We start from the raw sequence: 24,299 nt of genomic DNA on the forward strand, positions 1-24,299 counted from the left end.
AGTTTCTACTTGCTCAATTCTAGCCTTTAGGGATTGATTTTCGGCTATAATCTTTTGGTTTTCGGCCATAATCTTCTGGTAATCGGCCATAATCTTTTGGTTTTCGGCCATAATCTTCTTGTTTTCGGCCATAATCTTTTGGTATTCCTTTTCAATCTGGTCATTTCTTGTGTTCAATTTGCTTATCAGTTCATTTGGTTTCTGAGCCTCGCTTTCCAGCTGCAAGATTCTACCTTTTAAGCTGTTATTTTCTTGCCAGATCTCTTCCATTTTCCTCAAAATCTCAGATTTGAACTCGTCCATAGCTTGTGAGGAGTTTTCCTTAATTGGGGAGGGTCTGAATGGTTGTTTGTTCTCCTCCTCTGTTTGCTCGGTTGTCTGGATTTTCTCTGTGTAGAAGCTGTCGAGTGTTAAAGACTTCTTTTTTTTGTTATTATTCTTTCTCTTCTGAATTTCCTGTAACTGGTTAGCCATCATTAGCCCAGCAGCTTCTCAGGTTTATCCTCGCGCTCAGTCCTGAGGTCTGAGTTCTAGTTTTTTCCAAGGTCAAGCCCCCTGGTGGATTCCCTTGCTTGATCCTCTGCAGGAGGTTTCTTTACAAGTCTCAGGGCGCTGCTTCCACAGTCGTATACCCGTCTGCACTGGTTCCCCACTTAGGCTTTAGTTCCTGGCTGTGTTTGCCTCCACCCACACCTCTGCTCAGCCGGCACCCACGCCTCTGCTCAGCCGGCACCCACGCCTCTGCTCAGCTGGCACCCACGCCTCTGCTCAGCCGGCACCCACGCCTCTGCTCAGCCGGCACTCTGCGCGCCCAGCGTCCACTCTCTGCTCCCGCGCGCGCGCTCAGCTTTCGCGTGCGTTCTTGACTTAATGGGGTCCTAAGTCTTGCTGCTCTCAGGAACAGGTCCCGGAGCTGCTGATGACTCGATGGGTGCCCCAAACTTGCTCTATTTCTTTTTAGCTGGGTTCGAAGCTATAGGTGAGTGTGGAGGGGGTGGGGGTGGGGCGGTTGCTCAGCTCGCGATTTAAGGAGAGCCCTTTTTAGCCTGGAAATGTCTCGATTCCACGTACCTTCCACGCTGTGCCCTGTTGTGGGGTTCCTCCGTTCGTCTGGACTTGTTTTTATGTCCCCTTGAGGAGTTTTGTGTGTTTCGGTCAGGAGAGGTTAAGAGCTGCTTCTTACTCTGCCGCCATCTTAACCCGGAACCCTAGATAAACCTTTTGATAAACACAGCAGGTATGGTCAAATAATTTTCTAGGTCTTTCCCAGTTAAATAGAGTACCTCCAAAGATGAATTAGGAGTATACTCCTCCACAGTCAGGTGAGGTAGATGAGCTCTGATAAGCCCCCCTTTCCTCTACCATTCCTGAGCAGGAAGCCCTTAACCTCTCACAGGAAGTCAAATCACTCTGGTTGTGGTCACTTCCAAACTGTTTCTCCTCTGCCTTCTGCCTGCTAAAATCCTTTCCCTTGAGTTCCTAGTATGTGCCTTTAAAGACAGCCTTCTACTTCTCTTAAATCTTATCCTATCTCTATCCTTTTCTCATTACAATATATAGTGAATGACAAAGGATTAGAGTCAATTCCTGCATTCAGCCTATCTTTGTCAACTATTTTTCTCAAAAAACATGGAAGATAATTATCATCTGAGTAGGATTATGTCACTATGAAGACAGTCTTAAGATGAGCCCTGGGTTCTTATCTTACTTTCTCCTGCTTTTTCTAGGCAATAATTCCCTTTCCAAGCTAAAATTTATATTTTGATGGACTTGTGAGCTTATCAGTGTGAATACTTTGTGTTTATCTTCTCATATGATATACTTTCCTCTAATGCATCCTTCAAAGGAATTCTGCCCTGTGTGCTGGTGGCTTTGAATTTCATTGACATTCATTTACAGATGAGGAAATTGAGGTCTGGAGTGGTTTAGTGATTTATCCAAAGTCACACAGCATCAAAGGCAAAATTTGCATTCATATTCTCTAACTGCAAAGCCTATGATCTTTTTGCTATATTACTATTGCATGAATATTGGAATGTATAGACTGCCCATAAATTAACCCCTTCTCTCAATATAGGATGAGTTCTTCCTTTCTAGTCTTAAATCTATCTTTCTAATGATTGATATCTTTATTCACTGTGCACAGTTCTTTGTTGGCAGTGTTTTGTAGTCTTCCTGTACATACTATATGCCCTTCCATTGTCCTTTGCGTAACACAAACTTTTAATTCTTTGGTGACTATAGTTTTCCATGACTTGGTTATATATAACATCACTGGAAGAATATATTGATTTTAAAATTATTTGTCCTTGTTTGAGAGAGGAAAAAACTTTCATTGTGATAATGAAATTAAATCTGTGCTGCCCATCCTTAATCTAATCACCAAAGGTGAGAACATCCCCACTTAATTCACAAATTGGGAGGTCTGTGACCCACGTATGCTAGAGTAGGTGACTAATCAAAATCTACTGACTACCTCCTGGGCAGTACTAAGCAAAGCATCTATTGTGATTGGACATGTAAACTAAGAGAAAGGCACAGGACGTGATGCAAAAGAAGTGCCTTTTAAAAGGGAGTGACAACTTCCTGTCAGGGAGTTCTTGTTCATTTTCCTGGAGTTGGAGCTTGAGTTGGAGAAGCTGCTTACTGGACCTGAGACCTGGGCCCCTGAGACCTTGGAGAGACTGTTCTTAAATCTTTCCCTTAGAACAACACGTGGTGAGTAAAGAAGGCTGGACGACCTTAGCCTCCCTGGAGGTTTTAGCCTCCTGGAGGCTCCCTTGATTGGGAGAAGCCCTCGTGGCTAAACCCCTTGTTAATTGACTTTTAGACTCTCTGGCTGGGACCTCTGGAGCCCTGCTGTAGTAGTCAGGGATTGAGTACGTAGTCTAGTTCTTTAAACTAGATCTCTTACTCTACCCTCTTCTCATCTCTCTACTTCCACTCTATACTATATTTTGTAAATAAATTACTAAAATCATTTTAGGAATTGGTATTTATTCCTTGGTGACCTGTTAGGAGGAAATTATATATTTAATGTAGGATAACTCTCAGCTCTTTAGAGACAGCCTGAGTGTTATCCTACATTAAATATATAATTTTCTAATTTCCTCCTAACAGACCACACCTTTAAATATTAACATCCAACAAAAAAAAAACACCATTTAATTAATTTCTCCAAGAACTAGTTTATTGTTAAGCTATATTGTTTGTTTAAGCTGTTTTGTATAGTGGGCTGCCTATCCAATTATATATCATAGTCTGAATAATATAGCATTTTTTCATCTATCTTATTTTTCTTGTGAATATTTAGGCTCCAGTATATCCACAGTAGAAGTCATCTTCCCTTATTCATTGATCTTCAATAGCTTCTTACTACCTTTAGTATAAAAAACAGTATGGTATTTAAAGTATTTCACATTTTGACTCTAGCCTGTGTTTCCCAGTTTATTTTATATAACTCCCCTTTACACCCTATGTATTCCAGCTAAATTGGCCTAGTCTCCAAACTTGACAGTCCTTCTTCTCTCTCTTGCACAAACTGTCCTCTATGCTTGGGAAGCATTCTCTCTCCTTCTAACTCAAACTCTCTAGTTTTTAGTGTTCTCTCCTGCCTCACATTATCTTGTTTTAACTTGTATTTTTACATATTTTATCCCTCAACAAATTTAAGTTGTTTGAGAGAAGGAAAATATGTTAGTCCATCAAGAAACATTTATTTCAGTGCTTACTAGGTGTAACATACTGTGCTAAATATGTCTAGAACAAAGAAAAACAATACAGCCTCTATCCTCAAGGTGCATGTATTCTAATATGTGAGACAACCTATAAATAAATGTTTGCATGCAGCATATATACAAAGTAGATGGAAGGTAGTCCCAAAGGGGAAAGTATTAGTAGCTGAGGGGACCAAGAAGGGTCTCCTGCAGAAGGAGCTGAGGTTTTCTTTTCTTTTTTTCTTTTTTTTTTTTTAAACCCTGTATTGGTTCCAGGGTAAAAGAGTGGTAAGGGCAGTGGGAGTTAAATGACCTGTAAGTCCACAGTCATATCTAGAAAATGTCTGAGGTCAGATTTGAACACAGAACCTCCTGTCTGTAAGCTTGGCTCTCAATCCATTGTTATCTAGCTGCCCCCTTGAGCTGTGTTTTGAAGGAAGCCAGATAAATTAAAAATGGATATAAAGTGGGCAGAGCACTGGGCTTTACATGTAGCAAATGCTGAATAAATATTTATTGAATTGAAAGTGAATAACTTAATATTTAAGATCTTCCTTAGAAATCATTATTTTTAATTACATTATTGTTAATACTTCAATTTTTAAAACTTGCTATTATTTGCTCTGGTCGATTTTATAGGTATTCTGCATTGACTTTGTTTTGTTACTTTTTTTTTAAAGATCACTACTACTTGCAGAACTTGAAAAAGAAGAAAAAGAAAAAGACTGGTATTATGCTCAGCTTCAAAATTTAACTAAAAGGATAGATAGTCTTCCTTTAACAGAAAATGTAAGTAACTAAGCAATCTGATTCATTTAGATTCAGTAATTTGTTCTGTATGCAGGTAATAGCTATATTAATGTATATTATCTATATTGTCTTTGATCCTATGCTAATTATTCATAAACAAAGTTTAGAGTACCTGCTACTTAGTAAAGAAAATGCTATAATTTACAGATCTGAAAGAAGCTATCACTTTTGTACCTAAATAACAATAATGCAGTTAAGTATATCCAGAATTGGTTTAATGACTATATACAAAGAATAATTATTAAGGATATGTGTCTGTATATAAGGGTCTATAAGAATTGGCCCCTTGGGAACTGTTCTTTGCCATATTCTTTTTTACATTTTAGGCAATCTTGTTTAAGCATATTAATGGTATGTGCTTTTCTTAAATTTGTCGGTGACAAAACTAAGACAGGGTTTTAAACTAAAAACTAAAGACTAAAACACAAAACTAAAGACAAAATTAACATGTTGCATGATATAAAAAAAATCAAAGAATTAGAACATTTGTCAGAATTTACTGAGATGAAATTTAATAGGACCAAAGATTTCCTGAAGCCAGCTAGAAATGATTCTTTATTGATTATTATATTTTCAACGTGAACATTTATACTTCGTCAGTGAGGAAATTAGAGCTTAAGTTGTTTTGTTGTTTAGATTTAAGAAAATGATAGAGAAAATGTTAATAATTCATATTAAACTTAAAAGTGTATTTCCCTTCTTTCTCTACATAGAGCCAGTTACTAAACATTTACCAACACACCTTTGAGTAGGAATAATAAATATTAAAGATTACACTTAAATTTTTAAAAATGTAAGATAGAGAGGTGTGACTAGGTAACAATTTGAAAACAATCAGAATTTTAGTGCAAATAACAAAAAACAAATGCTATCTAGAGCTACAATAAGAGTATTATAGTATTGTTGTGCAACAGAAGGAGTGATGGCCCCACTCTACTTTGTCCTTGTAAACCATATCTAGAATATTGTGTTCAATTTTGGGAGCCACATGTTAGGAGAGATTCAAGAAGCAAACAACCAGCATCACAAAATGCCTTTAGTGTTTACCTTGTGGAATCATTTAAAGGAATTTATTTCCCAACCATGCCTGTGCTTGACCATTATCATCATCCATCTCCCTCCAGAACTTTAGCCTGTATTACTGGGAACTTTCACCTGATCATACCCAGAATCAGACAACCATATCACTTCCCAGCCATTTCTAAACCATGCCACAATGCATGTCGTCCCCACCTCTATATTTATTATCTTCTTCCACTAGAATGTAAGTGCTTTAAGGGCTATAACTTGTTTTGTTTATTTGTATTTGTCTCCCCAGCACTTAACATAGTTCCTGTCACTTATATAATAAAATATACTTTATCATTCACTCATCATTCTTTTATGTTAAGCTGAGAGAAGAAAAGATATAGGGGAAATCTGATAGCTTTGCATTTAAGTATTTGAAAGGCCCTCTCTTGAAAGAGGAATTATTTGACTTACTTGATCTCAGAGGCAGAACTAGGAAGTGGGAATGGTATGTTTAGGCTTTCATATAAGGAAGTCATCTTTATCTGCTATTTACTTTTTGACAAATTCCATTTTTTTTTTTAAACCCTTACCTTCCATCTTGGAGTCAATACTGTGTATTGCCTCCAAGGCAGAAGAGTGGTAAGGGTAGGCAATGGGGGTCAAGTGACTTGCCCAGGGTCACACAGCTGGGAAGTGTCTGAGGCCACATTTGAACCCAGGACCTCCCATCTCTAGGCCTGGCTCTCAATCCACTGAACCCAGCTGCCCCCACAAATACCATTCTTATTTAGTTTATATTGTAAGGAAAATGAATTCATTGAGTAAAAATTCATATCTTTTCCTTCCTCATCTTCCTCTTTAATACTGTAAAGAAGAAAAACTTATAATTAGAACTATCCAAGAGATTGTGAGTGGCTTCATAAAATGGAAGGTTTTCCTTCTTACTAAGTCTTCACATGAATGATAGTGCCTCTTCGAACAGTGAGATTTTGTGATTATCATTTTTTGCCCTTCTATTTTATTTAGTCTGTTATGATGAACCATGTAAGATAGCTTCAAGTGTAGTCTTAAATGATTGGACATACTCTGAAGCTTTATCAAGTTATATAGATGAAAAACTCTCTTAATGCTAAATTTTTTAAAAATAATTTTTCTTTTTTATGGTAGAATTTTTCAAAACATTTTTCACCTCCTCAGGTAGGTTGAGCCAAAGTTTGTATTACCACTGACAAAGACTTGGAGAACTCAGTGTCACATCCATACCTAGTGTGTCCTTGAATTAGTTTATTCAGCCATTATGCAAATGCTAAACTTTTTAATTATTTTCAGGTGCATACAGTTACAAATATTACTGTTAGCATTAATAGGAATTTATTCCTTTATTTAAAATAATTTGTGGCCAAGAACAAATGCAGATATATTTGAATTTTACTCTTGGATTTCACAAAGGGAAATGAGTTTAGCTACTACTTTATTTTGCAAACCCAAATATTCAAACCTTATGGTTTTTCTTAACCTTGACAAGTGACTGTCTGATTCACCATATATATGCATATATATAGCACCCTGATTTATGAAATCTGTCAATAGTTCTTTTATCTCCTCAATTCATTATTCTATTTGATCATTAGCTATAAAATTTCTACACTGATGACTTGCTAATATACATTTTTTCTGTCCTTAACTATTTTGCTTTGCTACCCACCCCAGTTCTCTTTGCAAACAGATATGACTAGGAGGCAGTTGGAGTATGAAGCAAGACAAATCAGAGCCGCAATGGAAGAGCAGCTAGGTACTTGTCAGGATATGGAAAAACGAGCACAGGTAATTTAAAATACTATATATAAAACATTTTTACAAGTACTAGTTAAGTAATTTAGAAAGTCATTGGGATTATATTGTAATATTGAGAGTTTTTTAAACTGATGGGTAATTTTACCGTAGACATATTATGAAGCAGTTTTGAAATTAAGAAGTAGATAATTTATGTGCTATACCTTTAACGTGTTAAACCTGTGTACAAATGGACAAATACACTTTTAAGTTGACATATGAGGATATATCTAATTTTAACACAATAATTTTGTTAAACCAAAATTATTGTTAGAAAAATATGGAATTTGAAATGTCCCTTCTCTTTAAAAAAATTATTTATTTTAAAATAAACTCTTATCTTTGGTATTAGAATTGGTACTAAGTATCAATTCTAAGGCAGAAGAGTGGTAAGGGTTATGTAGTTGGGGTTAAGTGACCATCCCAGGATCACATATTTAGCTTGGAAATTTGAAACCAGGACCTCCTGTCTCAAGGCCTGGCTCTCTATTCACTAAGCTATGTAGCTGCCTCAAATGTCTCTTTTTTTGAGAGTCATTGGACTACAGATACAGAATTCTACAAGTGTTTTCAGAAATGATTAATGTGTTGCTTTGTTTTGCTCAAATATTTCTGTTATTAGAGAGAGTTGGATGGTGGTATGAGAATTAGAAAGTAAAAATGATCTTAAGATAAAAAGAAAAAAATTCTTAGGTAAAAAATAACTCTGTTAAGACTTTTTAAAAAAAACACTTTTAGGGGGCACCTGGGTAGCTCAGTGGATTGAGAGTCAGGCCTAGAGACAGGAGGTCCTAGGTTCAAATCCGGCCTCAGACACTTCCCAGCTGTGTGACCCTGGGCAAGTCACTTGACCCCCATTGCCCACCCTTACCACTTTTCCACCTATGAGCCTATACACAGAACTTAAGGGTTTAAAAAAATAAAAATAAAATAAAAAAATAAAACACTTTCAATTCAGGAAAGGAGTTCTTTAATGGAGATGAATGGGGACCAGCTAGAAATGTAGTAAATATAGTCCAGGCATGAGGGATTTTTAACAGTGTCAGAATAGAGAAGGGAATGTATACAAGAGACTTTGAGAAGTTTATCAGTAGGACTTTGTATTAAATTGGATATGGGAGATAAGAGAGTGACATGTCCAAGATACATTGGTATTACCAGTTATGGTGACTGGAAAGATGATGATGTCCTCTACCAAATAAGGACGTTTGTAGTGGACTGTTTGGTGGGGAAAGGTAATGAATTCAGTTTTGGACATCTTGAGTGGAAGATGGCTAATAGACCATTAGGTTCAGTAATTAAGAAATAATTGGTAACTTTGGATATAGCAGTTTCAGTTGAGTGATGAGATCAGAAGCTGGACTACGGAATTAAAAAGAGAGTGAGACAAAAATAAATGGATAATTGTAGTTGATCTTCTCAAGGAGTTTAGCCATGAAACTGATGAGAAATAGGGGGCTAGTAGGACTGGAAAATCAAATCAGCACAAAACCAGATGATGATATGATGGATTCTCAGCATAACATACTTTAAAAAAATATTTAGCACCAGTACTACAAAAGTTATTTTTAAAAGTTGAGAAGTCACTGTATAGATTACTGTAAGACAGATTATTGTTATCTTAACCAGCAAAGAACTATTATGTAAGACGAGAAAGAAATTAAAAGTAAAAATAGACAAATAGGAAATAAAATTCCCCATTTACTGATGACAATATGGTTTATATGGAAAATCCTAGGGAATCTTCAAAGTGATTTATTAAGATAACTTTAGCAAAGTTGCAGTGAATAAATTCACATCATCATTTCTATATAATAATAACAAAATGAAAGAGGCAATAAAAAGGAATCTTATCAAGATAAAAATGCATAAATATTTGAAGATAATTTAACTAAGCATACAAAATACTTATCTTGTCCAATAAACATTTATTAAATCCTTGCTATGTGCACTGTACTAATAAAAAGAAAAACAGTCCTTGCCTTCAAAAATCTAACAATCTAAAGGGGAAGACAACATACAAAAGACAGCAGGAAAACAGAGATGGAGAGGTAGAACCAGGAATATCTTGTTTCATGCGGTCTCCTGGCAGAGCAACAGATATAAAGTGAATTAAGAATTCAGTTTTTGTCCTGAACAGAAGAAGGTGTTGGGAGGAGACTGAAATTAAAACCTCAGTTGGCAATATGGAGTTGAAACTAGGTTAATTTCCAAAGTGCTTTTTAACAAAATGTAAAGTCTTGGGATGAAGCCAGGATGGTGGAAAAGATAATTGATCTTCATCTAATCTCTACTAAATTACCCTCCAAAAAAACAAATGAATTCTAGAGTAGCATAACCCACAAAAAGAGAAGGTGAAGTACTTGTCCTGCACGAAACAACTTAGAAAGCTGACACAACAGATCTAGTGCACTGGATTGGAGGTGGAACACAGCATGCCAGGACAGTCTCCACAATCTTTGGCTTAGTTGAAGCAGCAACAAAGACTTCCAGAGCTCTCAACCACAGATGGTTAAGGTATGAGAGTTGCACAATTGCTCAGAAAGAGATTATAGGGCTCTCTTTGCTGACTCTAGATACAAGACTCTTGTCGCATTGCCCATACATACACAGAATCAGGTCATACTCTGGAGGCATGATCTCAGGGTGATGAGGAAGAACACTAGCAGATAACAGCACTTATGACCACAGGGAAGCAGGGAACCCTAGTCATAATTCCAAGGGGGAAAAGAGTGCTCACAGAGCATAGCACAAGCCAGGAGGGTATCGAATATCTTTGCTTACATCTTGCCACTTTAGAAGAATTAAAATCAGATAGATCCCAGTATTAGCTCTGAAGGCACCTGTCCACAGAACCTGAACAATGTTCCCTTCACCACAATTACAGAGCCCAAATGTTAGTTTTTTTTAATTTAAAAAAAAAGAAAAAGAAAAAGGCTGGAAAATGAGCAAACAACAGGAAAGGGAACTCAGTACAGAAAGTTATTTTGGTGGCAGAGAAGACGAAAACATAAATTGAGAAAGCAACAAAAGCAATACTGCTGGATCTAATGCCTCCAGAAAAAATAGGAATTTCTTTCATACCCTAAAAGTATTCATGGAAAACTCAAAAAGGATTTTAAAATCAAACAAGAGAGCTAGAAGAAAGACTTGAGAAAAGAAATGAGAGTGATACAGGAAAGGCATGAAAAAAAGAGACACCAAAAATACTGAAGAAATTAATACCTTAAAAAAACAAAAAAAGCCTATCGATAGTTCCTGGTTAAGATGACAGGAGAGTAAAAAGCAGCTGCTTAACCTCTCCTAACTGAAACATTTAGGACTCCTCAAGAAGACATAAAAACAAATGCAGAGGAACTAAGGGACTTCACAACAGGGCACAGCATTGAAGGAATGTTGAATTGGGGCATTTCCATGTTATAAGGGGGTGAAACAGCTCTCAATAAAATGCAAGCTGAGCAACCCCCTCCCTAACCCCACACCACCTACAGTGCCAAAGCCAGCGCACAAGAGCTAGAGCAAGCTTAGGGCACCCATTAAGTCCTTGGCAGCTACCTGGGGTCACCAGGGCCTGTTCCTGAAAGCAGCAAGACTTAAGACCCCAAGAGGCTAAAGAACTCGCAGACTTTGAACACAGAGCCTGAGCGCAGGAGCGGACTCAGATCCTGAGCACAGAAGTGGACCTTGAGTGAGGACCCAGTGCAGAGGGATGCGTGACTGTGGAAACAGCACCCTGAAACTGTTAAAGGAATCTCTGACAGAGGAATAAGCAAGGGGACCAACAGGAGGCTTGACCCTGAGAACAACTAGATCTGAGACTTCAGGAGCCTAGAGAGCGCAAACAGACCCTGGGTGTGAGGATAAACCTGAGAGGGGGCAGGGCTAACAATGGCAAGCTAGAGACAAGAACCCCAAAAGAGAAAGATCATCAAGAAGAAATCTGTAACACTCAACAACTTTTACACAGAGAAAATCCAGACAACAGAGTAAACAGCAGAGGAGAACAAACAAGTAATCACATCCAAACCTTCCCAAAATAATGGAAATTGGTCACAAGCTATTGAAGAGTTCAAATCTGAGATGATGAAAAAGATGGAAGAGATCTGGCAAGAACAGTTTAAAAGGCAGAATTTCACAATTGGAAAGTAAGGCAAGTCAATTGAAGACCAGAAATGACCAGATTGAAAAGGAAAACCAAAAGATTATAGCCAAAAACCAAAAGATTATAACTGAAAACCAGTCCCTAAAGGCTAGAATTGAGCAATTAGAAGCTAATGATCTCTCAAGACAGCAAGAACAAATAAAACAAAGTCAAAAGACTGATAAAATAGAAGAAAATATGAAATATCTCACTGAGAAATTGACAGATCAAGAAAACAGGGCTAGAAGAGACAATTTGAGAATCATTGGTCTTCCTGAAAAAGCAGAAATTAATAGAAATCTGGACTCCATACTGAAAGAAATTACTCAGCAAAATTGCCCTGAAGTTCTACAACAAGAGGGCAATATAGACATGGAAAGGATCCATAGATCACCCTCGACATTTGATCCAGATAAGAAAATGCCCAAGAATATAATTGCCAAATTCAAGAGCTTCCAAGTAAAAGAAAAAATCTTACAAGAAGCCAGAAAGAGACAATTCAAATATCAAGGAGCACCAATCAGGATCACACAGGATCTGGCAGCCTCCACACTAAAAGATCTCAAAGCTTGGAATATGATATTCAGAAAGGCAAGAGAACTGGGTCTACAACCACGGATCACCTACCCATCAAAACTAACTATATAATTCCAGGGGAAAGTTTGGGCATTCAACAAGATAGAAGATTTCCAAGTATTTGCACAGAAAAGACCAGGACTAAATGGAAAGTTCGATATCCAACCACAAAAATTACAAAATGTAAAATAAATGGTTTTGATTATATTAAACTAAAAAGCTTTTGTACAAACAAAAACAATGCAGCCAAAATCAGAAGGGAAACAACAAATTGGAAAAAAATCTTTATAACAAAAAACTCTGACAGGAGTCCAATTACTCAAATATACAAGGAGTTAAATCAATTGTATAAAAAATCAAGCCATTCCCAATTGATAAATGGGCAAGAGACATGAATAGGCAATTTTCAGGCAAAGAAATCAAAAGTATCAATAAGCACATGAGGAAGTGTTCTAAATCTCTAATAATCAGAGAAATGCAAATCAAAACAACTCTGAGGTATCACACTTCACACCTAGCAGATTGGCTAAATGAAAGAAGGGGAGAGTAATGAATGCTGGAGGGGATGTGGCAAAATTGGGACATTGATGCATTGCTGGTGGAGTTGTGAATTAATCCAACCATTCTGTAGGGCAATTTGGAACTATGCTCAAAGAGCTTTAAAAGAATGCTTGCCCTTTGATCCAGCCATACCACTGCTGGGTTTGTACCCTAAAGAGATAATAATGGAAAATATTTGTACAAAAATATTTATAGCCATACTCTGTGTGGTGGCAAAAAAAAATTGGAAAATGAGGGGTTAGGTGTTCATTGACTGGAAAATGGCTGAACAAATTGTGGTATATGAAAGTTATGAAATACTATTGTGCTGAAAGGAATGGAGAATTTGTATGTGAACTGGAAAGACCTCCAGTAATTGATGCAGAGCGAAAGAAGCAGAACCAGAACATTTTACATAGAGACTGATACATTGTGGCACAATCGAATGTATTAGACTTTTCTACTAGCAGCAGTGCAATGACCTAGGACAATCCAGAGGAACTTACGAGAAAGAACTGTTAGTGTTAGAACAGAAACACAGAAGAAAAACATATCAGTCACATAGTTCAATGGAAATATGATTAGGGTTTTGATATTAAAAGATCACTCTATTGCAAAGGATTACCTCCTAAAAGAAATCCCAAAAAATAACTTCCCAAAATATAGCCAAATTCCAGAACTCCTAGACTAAGGAGAAAATATTGCAAGCAGTAAAATAAAATAAAATAAAAAATAACATGAAGCCACAGTCAGGATTTTAGCAGCATTAAAGGATCAGAGAGTCTGAAATGTGATATTCCATAGGGCAGAGGACCTAGGATTTCAACCAAGAATCTTTCAACCCAGCAAAACTGAGCATTGGGATATTCATTGAAATAGAGGACTCTGAAACATTCCTGATGCAAAGACCAGAGGTGAATGGAAAATCTGAGTCTCAAATACAAGACTCAAGAGAAGCATAACAGGGTAAACAAGAAAGGGAAATCAAAAGACATTTAGTAAAAATTAAACTGTATCCATCCTTACATGGGGGGATGATTCTTGTAAATCCCCAAATCTTTGTCATTATTAGGGCAGTTAGAAAGCATATACATAGACACAGGGCAAGGGTGTGAGTTAATTATCACGGGATGCTTTAAAATTAAATTAAAGTATAAGGAATAGTAATACATTGGGAGAAGAGGGAAGCGAAAAATAAGTTGGGCTAAATTACAGCACATAAAAGAGTCATGAAAGAGCTTTTATGGTAGGGGGAAAGAGGGGAGATGGGGAGGAAAGCCCATGAACATTAGTTCTCATTGAAATTGGTTCATTGAGGGAAGAACATGCACAATCAGTTGGGTATAGAGAAAGCTTTCTCATCCTACACGAAAGTTGGAGGGGAATGGGATAAGGGGGCTGATAGAAAAAAGGGCAAATTTGGGGAGATGAAGGTTAGACCCTAAACAGGGGTGAATAGGATGGAGAGTAATACACAGTAATCAAAATCTCACAAAAAATTTTTATAAGTCTCACTAATAAAGATCTCATTTCTCAGATAGGTAAAGAAATGAGTTTGAATATATTAAAGATAGAATTCATTCCCCTATTGATAAATTGTCAAAGGATATTAACAGGCAGTTTTTGAAGTAATTAAAGCTCCCTACAATCATTCAAAAAAAAAAGTTCTAAATCACTATTAATTAAAAAAATGACAACTAAAACAACTCTGAGAGACCAGAGTTGTTTTAGTTGTCATTTTTTTAATTGATAGTGATTAATCAGATTGACTAGTATTACAGAAAAAGAAAATGATAAATCTTGGAGAGGATATAGGAAAGTTGAGACACTAATGCCCTGTTTGGGGGTGAGGTGGATGGGTAAAGGTTGTGAACTGATTAAATCATTCTGGAGATCAGTTTGGACTTATTCCCAAAAGGCTATAAAGTAGTACATACATACCCTTTGACCCAGCAATACTAAGTTTGTATCCCAAAGAGATAAAACACGCAAAGAGGAAAGATGTATACCTACAAAAATATTTAAAGCATCTCTCTTTCGGGGGGACAAATTTGAAAGTGAGGGCATACCCATCAGTTGGGGAATGACCACATTATAGTAAACAATTGTAATGGAATAGAATACTATTTTGCTATAAGAAATGACAAGGAGGAGGAGCTCAAAAATCAAAGCAAAACTGGAAATCTTACACAAACTGAAGCAGAGTGAAATAAGCAGAACTGGGAGAACACTGAACATAGTGACAGGAATACTGTAGAATGAACAACTGTGAATGACAGCTATCCTCAGCAATATAGTGATTAAAAACTATCCCAAAGTACCAATGATTAAAATAAAAAGAACCGATAAAATCTAAATCCAGACCAAAGTAAGCTTTTTCACTTTCTTAACTTTTTAAAATTTGGGTTAACTTCCCCAAAAGGACTAATATAGGAAATTGTTTTACATGATTGCACATGTGAAATCTATATAAGATTGTTTATCATCCCGACGTGGATGGAGTCATGGCCGGGAAGGGAGAATGGAGAGAATTCAAGACTCGATATTTGAAAAATGTTGGAAACTGTTATTACACGTAATTTGGGAAAAACAAAATTAAAATGAAGAAAAAAGAGATCTAAAGTCTGAATTTTAACCCATAAAGAATATGAGGCCATTTCTCTGAGAATAAATTTTTTTTTCTTTTTTTACCCCTTTTTTAATTTAAAACGTTTTTCCATCGTTACATGATTCATGAACCCACCCCCACCCCTTTTCCTCTTCCCTCCTGAAGCTGACAAGCAGTTCCACTGGGTTATACATGTATCATTGTTCAAAATCTATAATAAAATTACTTCTTAATGGGAGCTTTCAATCCCATTAACAAAGAATGAATCTTGCCAGCCTCCTAAGGGAAAAACCCAAGTGAGCCTTGGCTCTTTAAAGGAGGTACATCTTCTATATGATTTGGCCTACAGTTCATCTCTTTGACCTTCCCTGGTAATCATCATTGATGGAAATTTGAAAAGAGGATGTTGACTCAGAATTCTCAACTTCTCCCTCATTATGTCATCACAGGGAAGACAAGCCTTTGCCTAAAGTAGAAAGATGCCAGCACCTCCAGCTACATGCTGACCTGTAGTCAGAATTCACCATGGCTGACCTTAGCTTGAAAGTAGGCTATTTCAGCCTGAATTTGGGGAGACTTAAGGGAAAAATTATTTCACATAGAAATATTATTAATAAACTATCACTCAATATTAATTTTCCTCAGAAATAAAGAACAACATTAAGTAACTAGAAAGATACTTGTTCCTCAAGGCTAGGCCATGCCAATATAATTAAAATGACACTATCTGAGTTAATTTACAATTTTGCTGCTATAACTGTCTAAACCATCAAAGAAATTCTTTACAGAATTTGGCAAAATAATAAAATTCATTTGGAAAAACAAAAAAGATCTAGAGTGCTGAGGGAAATAATTGAAACAAGGTAGGAATGAAGAAGGAATAACACTTCGAGGTCAAAAACTGTATTATAAAACTATCAGCGTCATTTGGTTTGGTTTAAAAATAGAGAAATAGGGCAATAAAACCAACTAGATATGAGAGAAGGCAACTAGGTGGCACAGTGGATAGAGCACCAGGCCTTGAGTCAGGAAGACTCCTCTTCAAATCTGGCCTCAGACTCTTACTAGTTATATGACCTTGAGCAAGTCACTTAACCCTATTTGCCTCATTTTCCTCATCTGTAAAATGAGTGGGGAAAGAAAATGGTAAACCATTCTAATATTTTTCCCAAAAGGAAAAGCCCAAATTGTGTCTTGGAGAGTCAGATTGGACTGAAAAATATGAGCTAAAAACAATAGAGCTCAACAACCTACTATTCCATATATACCAAAAAATATGAGGACAAAATAAGATAATCATAAAGCATTTATGAAATACCAAGTATATATTAGACACTGTACTTTCATTAAGGATATAAAAAGAATAGTGAAACAGATGTCATTCTTAAGACACTTAACGTTTTAATGGAGGAGAAAACACACATATCTAGAAAACATGCTCCAAATAGATAGTTGGTAACCATGGGAACAGAAAGGTACCATTAGTAGCTGGGAAAATCACAAAAGACCTCAAGTGACTTATTGCTGAATTTTGAAGCCTTGAAATTATAGGAATCATAAATTTAGAGCTGGAAAAAATTCTGAATGACATTTTATTGTATGTATCACTATTCCCTTTCAGTAGTGAACCTTAATATCTATTATGAGTTCCCTCTTCTCCCTCAAGATTTCCCCATCCTTAAAAACCTGTGTTCTTCTGTTTGTAGCCAAACTCCTTAGAAAGAATAATCTGTACTTATTGCCATCATTTCTTCACCTTCTCACTCTCATTTGTTAAGAACTCTTAATCTGGCTTCTGACCTTACTACTCAAGTGGAATTGTTCTCTCCATTTATGATGCTTGTTGTTCACTCATTTTTAGTCATGTCCAACTCTTTGATCCCATTTAAGGTTTTCTTGGCAAAGAGTGGTTGCCATTTCCTTCTCCAGCTCATTTTACAGAGGAAGAAACTGAGTTAAGTGATTTGGCCACTGTCACACAGCTAATAAGTGTTTGAAAGCAGATTTAAATTTAGGAAGATGAATCTTTCTGACTCCAGGCTCTGTAGTCTATCCACGGTACTACTTAGCTGCCTCTGGCCACCAGCAAACTCTTAATTGTTAAATACAAGGATTAAATTGGCTTCTTTCTCACTCCTTTCTTGTAGTTCTTCCATTCTGAGTATTCTTCCTTCCTGTCTTTTTTAATCCAATGTTTTAACTGTTAGGAGGAAATTAGAAAATTATATATTTAATGTAGGATAACACTCAGGGTGTCTCCTCTTGATGGTACAGGAAAACAGGTTCACAGGAAAGTAAATCCAGGAAAGTTAAATCAAGGAGCTTGTCTCAGACTGGGATGTCCACCACCCCAGTTAGATTTTTTTGCTCACTTGAAGGTCTTCCTTCTCTGTGATAAATCCACACTCCTTGGGATCTCCACAGGGACAGGTAAAAACAGCCCTCTCTGAAGACAGTTTCCTTCCCTAATTTCCTCCTAACATAACCAATGTTATTTCTGGAAATGAAAATAATGTTCAAGCACAGTAATAAGCTAGAAAAAACAAGTCAATTTATGGCAATGATTATGTATTGAAAGAAAAAATGCTGCTAAATTTAAACTATGGTTGGCATGATTAACAAAAACTGAATTCTCAGTTCCTTTTTTATATGTATACTCTGGTTTAAGTAAACTCAATACTGTTTAAGTGAATAGAAAACTAAAGTCCAGTAGAAGTCAAAAGATACTTTACCCATAGATTTGCTTATTGAAAGCTACTTTTAAGTGTTTGGTACCTTCTTTAAAACAAAATTTAACTTTTAAAAATTTGCTTTGAAGTTTTAAGAGCTGTCTCTAATGGAGAAAGTGTGAAATATTAAAAGTTGAGCTAATATTTGTCTATACTCATAAATTTATGAATATTTATATAATATTTCATGCTATAGGAATGAAAGACTTTACCAGTCTGTTACAATTTGTCAAAATAACCATAATTTATACAATTATATTTTTACTAAATGTATATTTATATAATTTTATCTCATTTTATTTTAGTTAAGAGTGACTAGAATTCAGCAAATTGAGAAAGACATAGTTCGCATACGACAGTTATTACAGTCCCAACATACAGAAGCAGAGGTTAGTAAGCTTTTTTTGGGGGGGAGGGACTACATATAAATAAAGATGGATGGGCTTTTGTTTTGTTTTTTAAGTGATAGAATTAATGATAAAGCATGATTATATGGACTGACAATTATTAGATCCAATAATTGAAATAGTCTCTTAATGTTTATTCTGTTTTGAACCTCTAGTGAAATGATAAAAGTAAGTGCTGCCTTACTCTGTTGTCTTTGGGTAGAGCCTAATACAGCATTACTTTGATGTAATTAATGTAGATATAAACTTATATGCATAATAATTAAGTATATTTACACATAATCCGAGATATAACACTGGATCCTTCCTGCCAGTGAGTAAGCTATTTCTTGACAGTTCTCTAAAATTCCTAAACTGTGCTATATTATAGTTATATTTGTGAAAGGTTGTATGTAAACTCAATCATAGTTTAAATAATATGGGACAGTGATTCTTAACTTTTTTTGTGTAATAAGTAGATTCCTTGGCTGTATGGTGAAACTATGGACCACCCAGATTAGTGATTTCAATGCACAAAATAAAATACATAGTATTCAAAAGAAATATAGTTATCAAAATGTTTTTTAAAAACAAGTTCTTGGTTGCCAGGTGCCCTTGGAAAGTCTCTTAGTCAAAGGAATACTGTAGAGAATTATAAAATTAACAATTGTTTCCTATGAATGTGGATATGGCAGCTGGGTAGCTCAGTGGATTGAGAGTCAGACCTAGAGACGGGAGGTCCTAGGTTCAAATCTGGCCTCAGACACTTCCCAGCTGTGTGACCCTGGGCAAGTCACTTGACCCCCATTGCCTACCCTTACCACTCTTCTGCCTTGGAACCAATACACAGTATTGACTCCAAGACGGAAGGTAAGGGTTTTAAAAAAAAAAAAAAAAAAAAAAAATTTTTTTTTTTTTTTTTTTTTAATTTTAAACCCCTAACTTCTGTGTATTGACTTATAGGTGGAAGATTGGTAAGGGTAGGCAATGGGGATCAAGTGACTTGCCCAGGGTCACACAGCTGGGAAGTGTCTGAGGCCGGATCTGAACCTAGGACCTCCTGTCTCTAGGCCTGGCTCTCAATCCACTGAGCTACCCAGCTGCCCTTTTTTTTTTTTTTTTTTTTTTTTTAAACCCTTACCTTCCGTCTTGGAGTCAATACTGTGTATTGGCTCCAAGGCAGAAGAGTGGTAAGGGTAGGCAATGGGGGTCAAGTGACTTGCCCAGGGTCACACAGCTGGGAAGTGTCTGAGGCCAGATTTGAACCTAGGACCTCCCGTCTCTAGGCCTGACTCTCAATCCACTGAGCTACCCAGCTGCCCCTTTTTTTTTTTTTTTTTTAAACCCTTACCTTCCGTCTTGGAGTCAATACTGTGTACTGGCTCCAAGGCAGAAGAGTGGTAAGGGTAGGCAATGAGGGTCAAGTGACTTGCCCAGGGTCACACAGCTGGGAAGTGTCTGAGGCCAGATTTGAACCTAGGACCTCCTGTCTCTAGGCCTGGCTCTCAATCCACTGAGCTACCCAGCTGCCCCCATTGCCAACTAGGAAGCTAAAGTATATGTTGTGAATGAAAAGCAGGAAGTAGGGAGGAGAATGTAATAGCTAAGCCTGAGGAATGAGGCTGTTCCCCAAGAAGGAGGTCCTAGAAGAATTTACCAATGGGAGATAATCCTAATAGCAGAATTAGGAGGCAACTAGGGTTTAAAATTTGAAGAATGAATGATGGCTGCTCTGGGCCCTTCCCCAAAATGGAGGTTCTACAAAATAACTCATCTTAATAGTCTTCCCTATATGATCCATATTGGTCAGAGGAGCTTTAGAGGATTCCTTAACTTTAGGTAGAACTGAAAGACCATTCTCTGTACAGTTTTACTAGTATGTATGGTCGGGCCATCAGTTGCTTTCCCTTCAACCCCATGCTTTAGAAGACATACCCAAAGTTATCTTGCAGGTGTCATTGCCATCTTCCCATCTAGCCAAGGTGGTAGCGGGTCTTGTGAATCCTTCCTTCATCTCTAGAACCCGTATTCACACCCTCAATGATATTTGCTTAAATCATAGATATTCAGACTTACTCAAATTTCACCAACTGATTGGCCCATACACATATGTTAGGGAGATACATAGGTAAAATCTGAAGCCATTCTGATAGTTGTAAAGTTGTTTCAGTTATGACTGATTCTTCATGATCTCATTTTGGGTTTTCTTGGCAAAGATACTGGAGTAGTTTGCCATTTCCTTCTCCACCTCATTTTACAGATCACGAAACTGAAGCAAACAGGATTAAGTGACTTGCCCAGGTTCAGAGAGTTAGTAAATATCTAAAGCTGGATTTCAACTCAGATATTCCTGATTCCAAGCCTTGCACACTATCCACTATGCCCCCTAGCTGCCCTAATTATGTTTGGTTCCTGCAAAAATGTTTAATCTGCTTTACCCTGAGGCAGTGTTGCCACAAAAATGTGGCAGTTGATTCTCATATCCCCATCTCTCATCCCCGCACAAACCTTCTGTCTGTCAAAACAATTCCTTTAGGAAATTCACCCCTACCTTTGCCATTCTCTAGGGGAATTGACTTCAAAAGGAGTTCATCTTTATAGTGCTAGATATGAATATCTACATCTCATCAACCACAAAAAGGGCAAAGAACATTCCTGTTTGGGAGTTCCTAGTTGGCATAGAGGCCTTCCAAAAACCTCCCTCAGCCTGTGGAAGTCACCAGGAGAGAGCAGCAGGGCATTGGCTCCCTTAGACCACATCCTCAGGAAACATTATTCTAGTGACTCATCAGGTTTCTGTTTGAAAATCTGTAACACCCCCCCACACACACACACACACACACACTCTTAGATGGAGAAAGCTCTCACCTAATTCTTGTTCCCTCTCGCAGGATATCTTCCCCACCTTAGTTCTCATCCTCTTATCTCATGACTTGATCTCTAGGGGAACAGAATCTCTTGGTCAAGGGCCATAGGGTGGTTTCCTGATTGAGGTCTGACAGACTCCATTTCTTTTAGAGGAGATCTTTTCATTTGGCCACAAACAACACAACAACAACAACAGCAACAATCTTTGAGATTTCATTTCAGAGTCTCAGAAGGCCAGGAGTTCTGCCTCTTAATTGCTGACCATGTTGAGCCATTTCACTTTCTGTCTCATTATGCTGGCCATTATTATGGGTAACTTTAATATTACTGGGTTTATAGAAAAGGGAGAAGGAAGAATGATTGGACAGGGAATATCAGACTGAAACCTAACAAGTTGGGGAAACACAAATCACACCAAAATACAAGGAATGGGAAATCTTGGATTAGCAGTTGATACCAACTGCCACCACAGATCCACCTAGCCTGGGAGTCTATGAAACCAACAAATAACAGTGAGTAATACTGGGACAAAAGATTTATAAACACAGGTTTAATAAAGACTATAGTAGTTAGGGATAATGGAGAAAGGTCACACTTAACCTAAAATACTATGGATCAATTCTGGGTTAAAAGTTAAAGATCTGGGTAATCCTTACACCGCACTAAACAGGTAGCCAAGACACAAGGGACAAATGGGATCTCACGTAGATGCTCTGATGGTCTTAAGAGTTCAGTAGTAGTCCAAGTATATTCCAAGAGCATAGGAACCAGTCAAATAACTCTTGAGAGAAATCAGGGAGACTGACATTGCTTGTCCATCAAGCAATATACAGTATTCTCCACCTGCACTCCTTGATCCTGCTAGTTAAGAAGTCCCAGATGTTGCTTAGAGATACCCAAAATCCACAGGTCTCTCAGATCAGTGGTTTCCCAACTCCTTCAAAACCCCAACTGCCTTTAGAGAGAGTCCACTGTGTTCCAGGTTGGAATCTCAGCTCCTACCTGCCTGTCTGAATATACTTTAAAACCTATTTCCCTCTTACACCATCCAATTTCTATAACACAGTAGACAACAACTGGGGAATGCTGGACTTGATGCTTTATTCAGACACCTTAAGAGCTAATTGCTTTAAGTGGGAATCTACTCCCATTCCCATAAAGAGGATTCACCAAACAAAATTAAAAGGACTGGGTACCATGCAGAGCCCATCCTCTGATCACCCTACCCTCTATATTTGCACCACATTGTGAACCAGTAGGTATCTTATCTCAATTTTACACTATGCCAAATAGTAAGGGCAGGCCAAATATCAAGACCCTATTCAGATTCTGTAATAGGATGAAATGAGACACTATCAAGTCAATGAATAGTAAGTAAAGGGGAGAGTTACATGTGCAATAAGGATACAGTGACTTAATCTTCATGGATATACTAGCTTCTATCTCACCCCCATCCCCATTTTTGTATGGAAACATATTGTGGTCTTCAGGAATGCCCTAAGTCCTCATTTATGGGAATTTTTATGCCCTTTGGTGATGTATATGTGGGATAAAAACAAATGTCCCACTCACTTAAACAAAACTAGAGTCAGAGAATAAGAGTGAAGAAAAGCAGTTGTTTATTCATTTCATGAAAGGAGGCACTCTGGATTTGGGCTCAGAAATGTGCATTGCCTAGGCACAAACAGGTAATATATAAAATCGCTAAGCACAAGAACAACACCCCAACCCCCAGTCCTGTTAGGCTCTCCTTTTTTCTGGGAACCTTGACTTACAATCTACAAAGTATGGACTCAACTTAGACAGGTTCAAAGTACAATGAGGTACCAAAATACACAAAGGAAGAGTTAAATTGAACATTTCTTAAAGAGATAAAGAAGCAACTGAATTGTTTATTGCCCTTGAATCTGGTCACTTTCCCAAGCTTGTCCTGGGACCTTTAGATAAATAGTCGATAAAAGGTAACAAATTAGCCTTCCATATCCTTTTCCCAATTGGGGCTATTAATTAGGTGTTTTTCCCTTGAGAATATTGAGGGAGGGAGATATGAGCCAAATGCTCGTTTTAAGAATAACACACTTAATTCTCACTCACTCACCAGGAATTTTCAACAAGGAAGATAGGAACCAGTCAAATCCCAGTGACACCTTTGTTGCCTTTTAGGGGAAAATAAACTTTATTGAAGGGGAAAAACTACAAGTCTATTTTTTTTTTGTATATTATGCTTTTTACAGTGATATTAACTGAACTGAATTAGGCATTCCTGTATAGCATTTTCCCTGATTTTTAGAATTACATTTAAAGGTAAAAATCATCTAATCCAATCCTGTCTTTTTACAGATGAAGAAACTGAAGACCCAGGGAGGTTAGGTCCTATTGATATTAAATAGCAAACTTGTGATTTTAGCCCAGGCCCTCTGATTCCACATCTATTGTTTTCAGTGTTGAGAATGGAAGTATGGCAGAATAAAGAGAATAGTTCAAAATGAAGAAAAGGAATGATTTTATATATATATTCTTTTTTTACTCATAGGAGGATTTTTAAAGTAATTTCTTCTTTTTTTCAATTTTATTTATTTAAAATATTTTTCTATGTTTACATGATTCATTTTTTTTCTCTCCCTAATTTCCTCCCCCTTCCCAGAGCCAACAAGCAATTCCACTGAGTTGTACAAATGTTGTCACTTGATATCTATTTCCATATTATTCATTTTTGCTGTAGAGCGATTTTTTTAAGGCCTGAATCCCAAATCACATACCCATATATACATGTGATAAGTGATGTCATAGGTTTTGCCTTTGCATTTCTACTTCCATAGTTCTTTCTCTGGATGTGGACAACATTCTTTCTCATAAGTCCCCCAGAATTGTCCTGGATTGTTGCATTGCTACTAATAGAGAAGTCAGTTACATTTGATTGTGCCAAAGTGTATCAGTCTCTGTGCACAACGTTCTCCTGGTTCTGCTTCTGTACTCTGCATCAATTCCTGGAGGTCTTTCCAGTTCACATGGAATTCCTCCAGTTCATTATTCCTTTCAGCACATTAGTATTCCATCACCATCAGATACCACAATTTGTTT

At 37.1% G+C, this 24,299-nt stretch overlaps 1 protein-coding gene across 1 annotated transcript in view; it reads left to right on the top strand.

Moving 5' to 3' along the window:
- APC (APC regulator of WNT signaling pathway) overlaps positions 1 to 24,299 on the top strand; it is a 236,043-nt gene that overhangs the window by 108,983 nt on the left and 102,761 nt on the right. Inside the window, exons 5-7 of the mRNA XM_044662181.1 lie at positions 4,397 to 4,505; positions 7,248 to 7,361; positions 18,270 to 18,353. Of these exons, the coding sequence (XP_044518116.1) occupies positions 4,397 to 4,505; positions 7,248 to 7,361; positions 18,270 to 18,353 (307 nt within the window). The remainder of the gene's footprint in view (positions 1 to 4,396; positions 4,506 to 7,247; positions 7,362 to 18,269; positions 18,354 to 24,299) is intronic.

The sequence above is a fragment of the Gracilinanus agilis genome, chromosome 1, assembly GCF_016433145.1.
Source record: "Gracilinanus agilis isolate LMUSP501 chromosome 1, AgileGrace, whole genome shotgun sequence".
NCBI lineage: Eukaryota > Metazoa > Chordata > Mammalia > Didelphimorphia > Didelphidae > Gracilinanus > Gracilinanus agilis.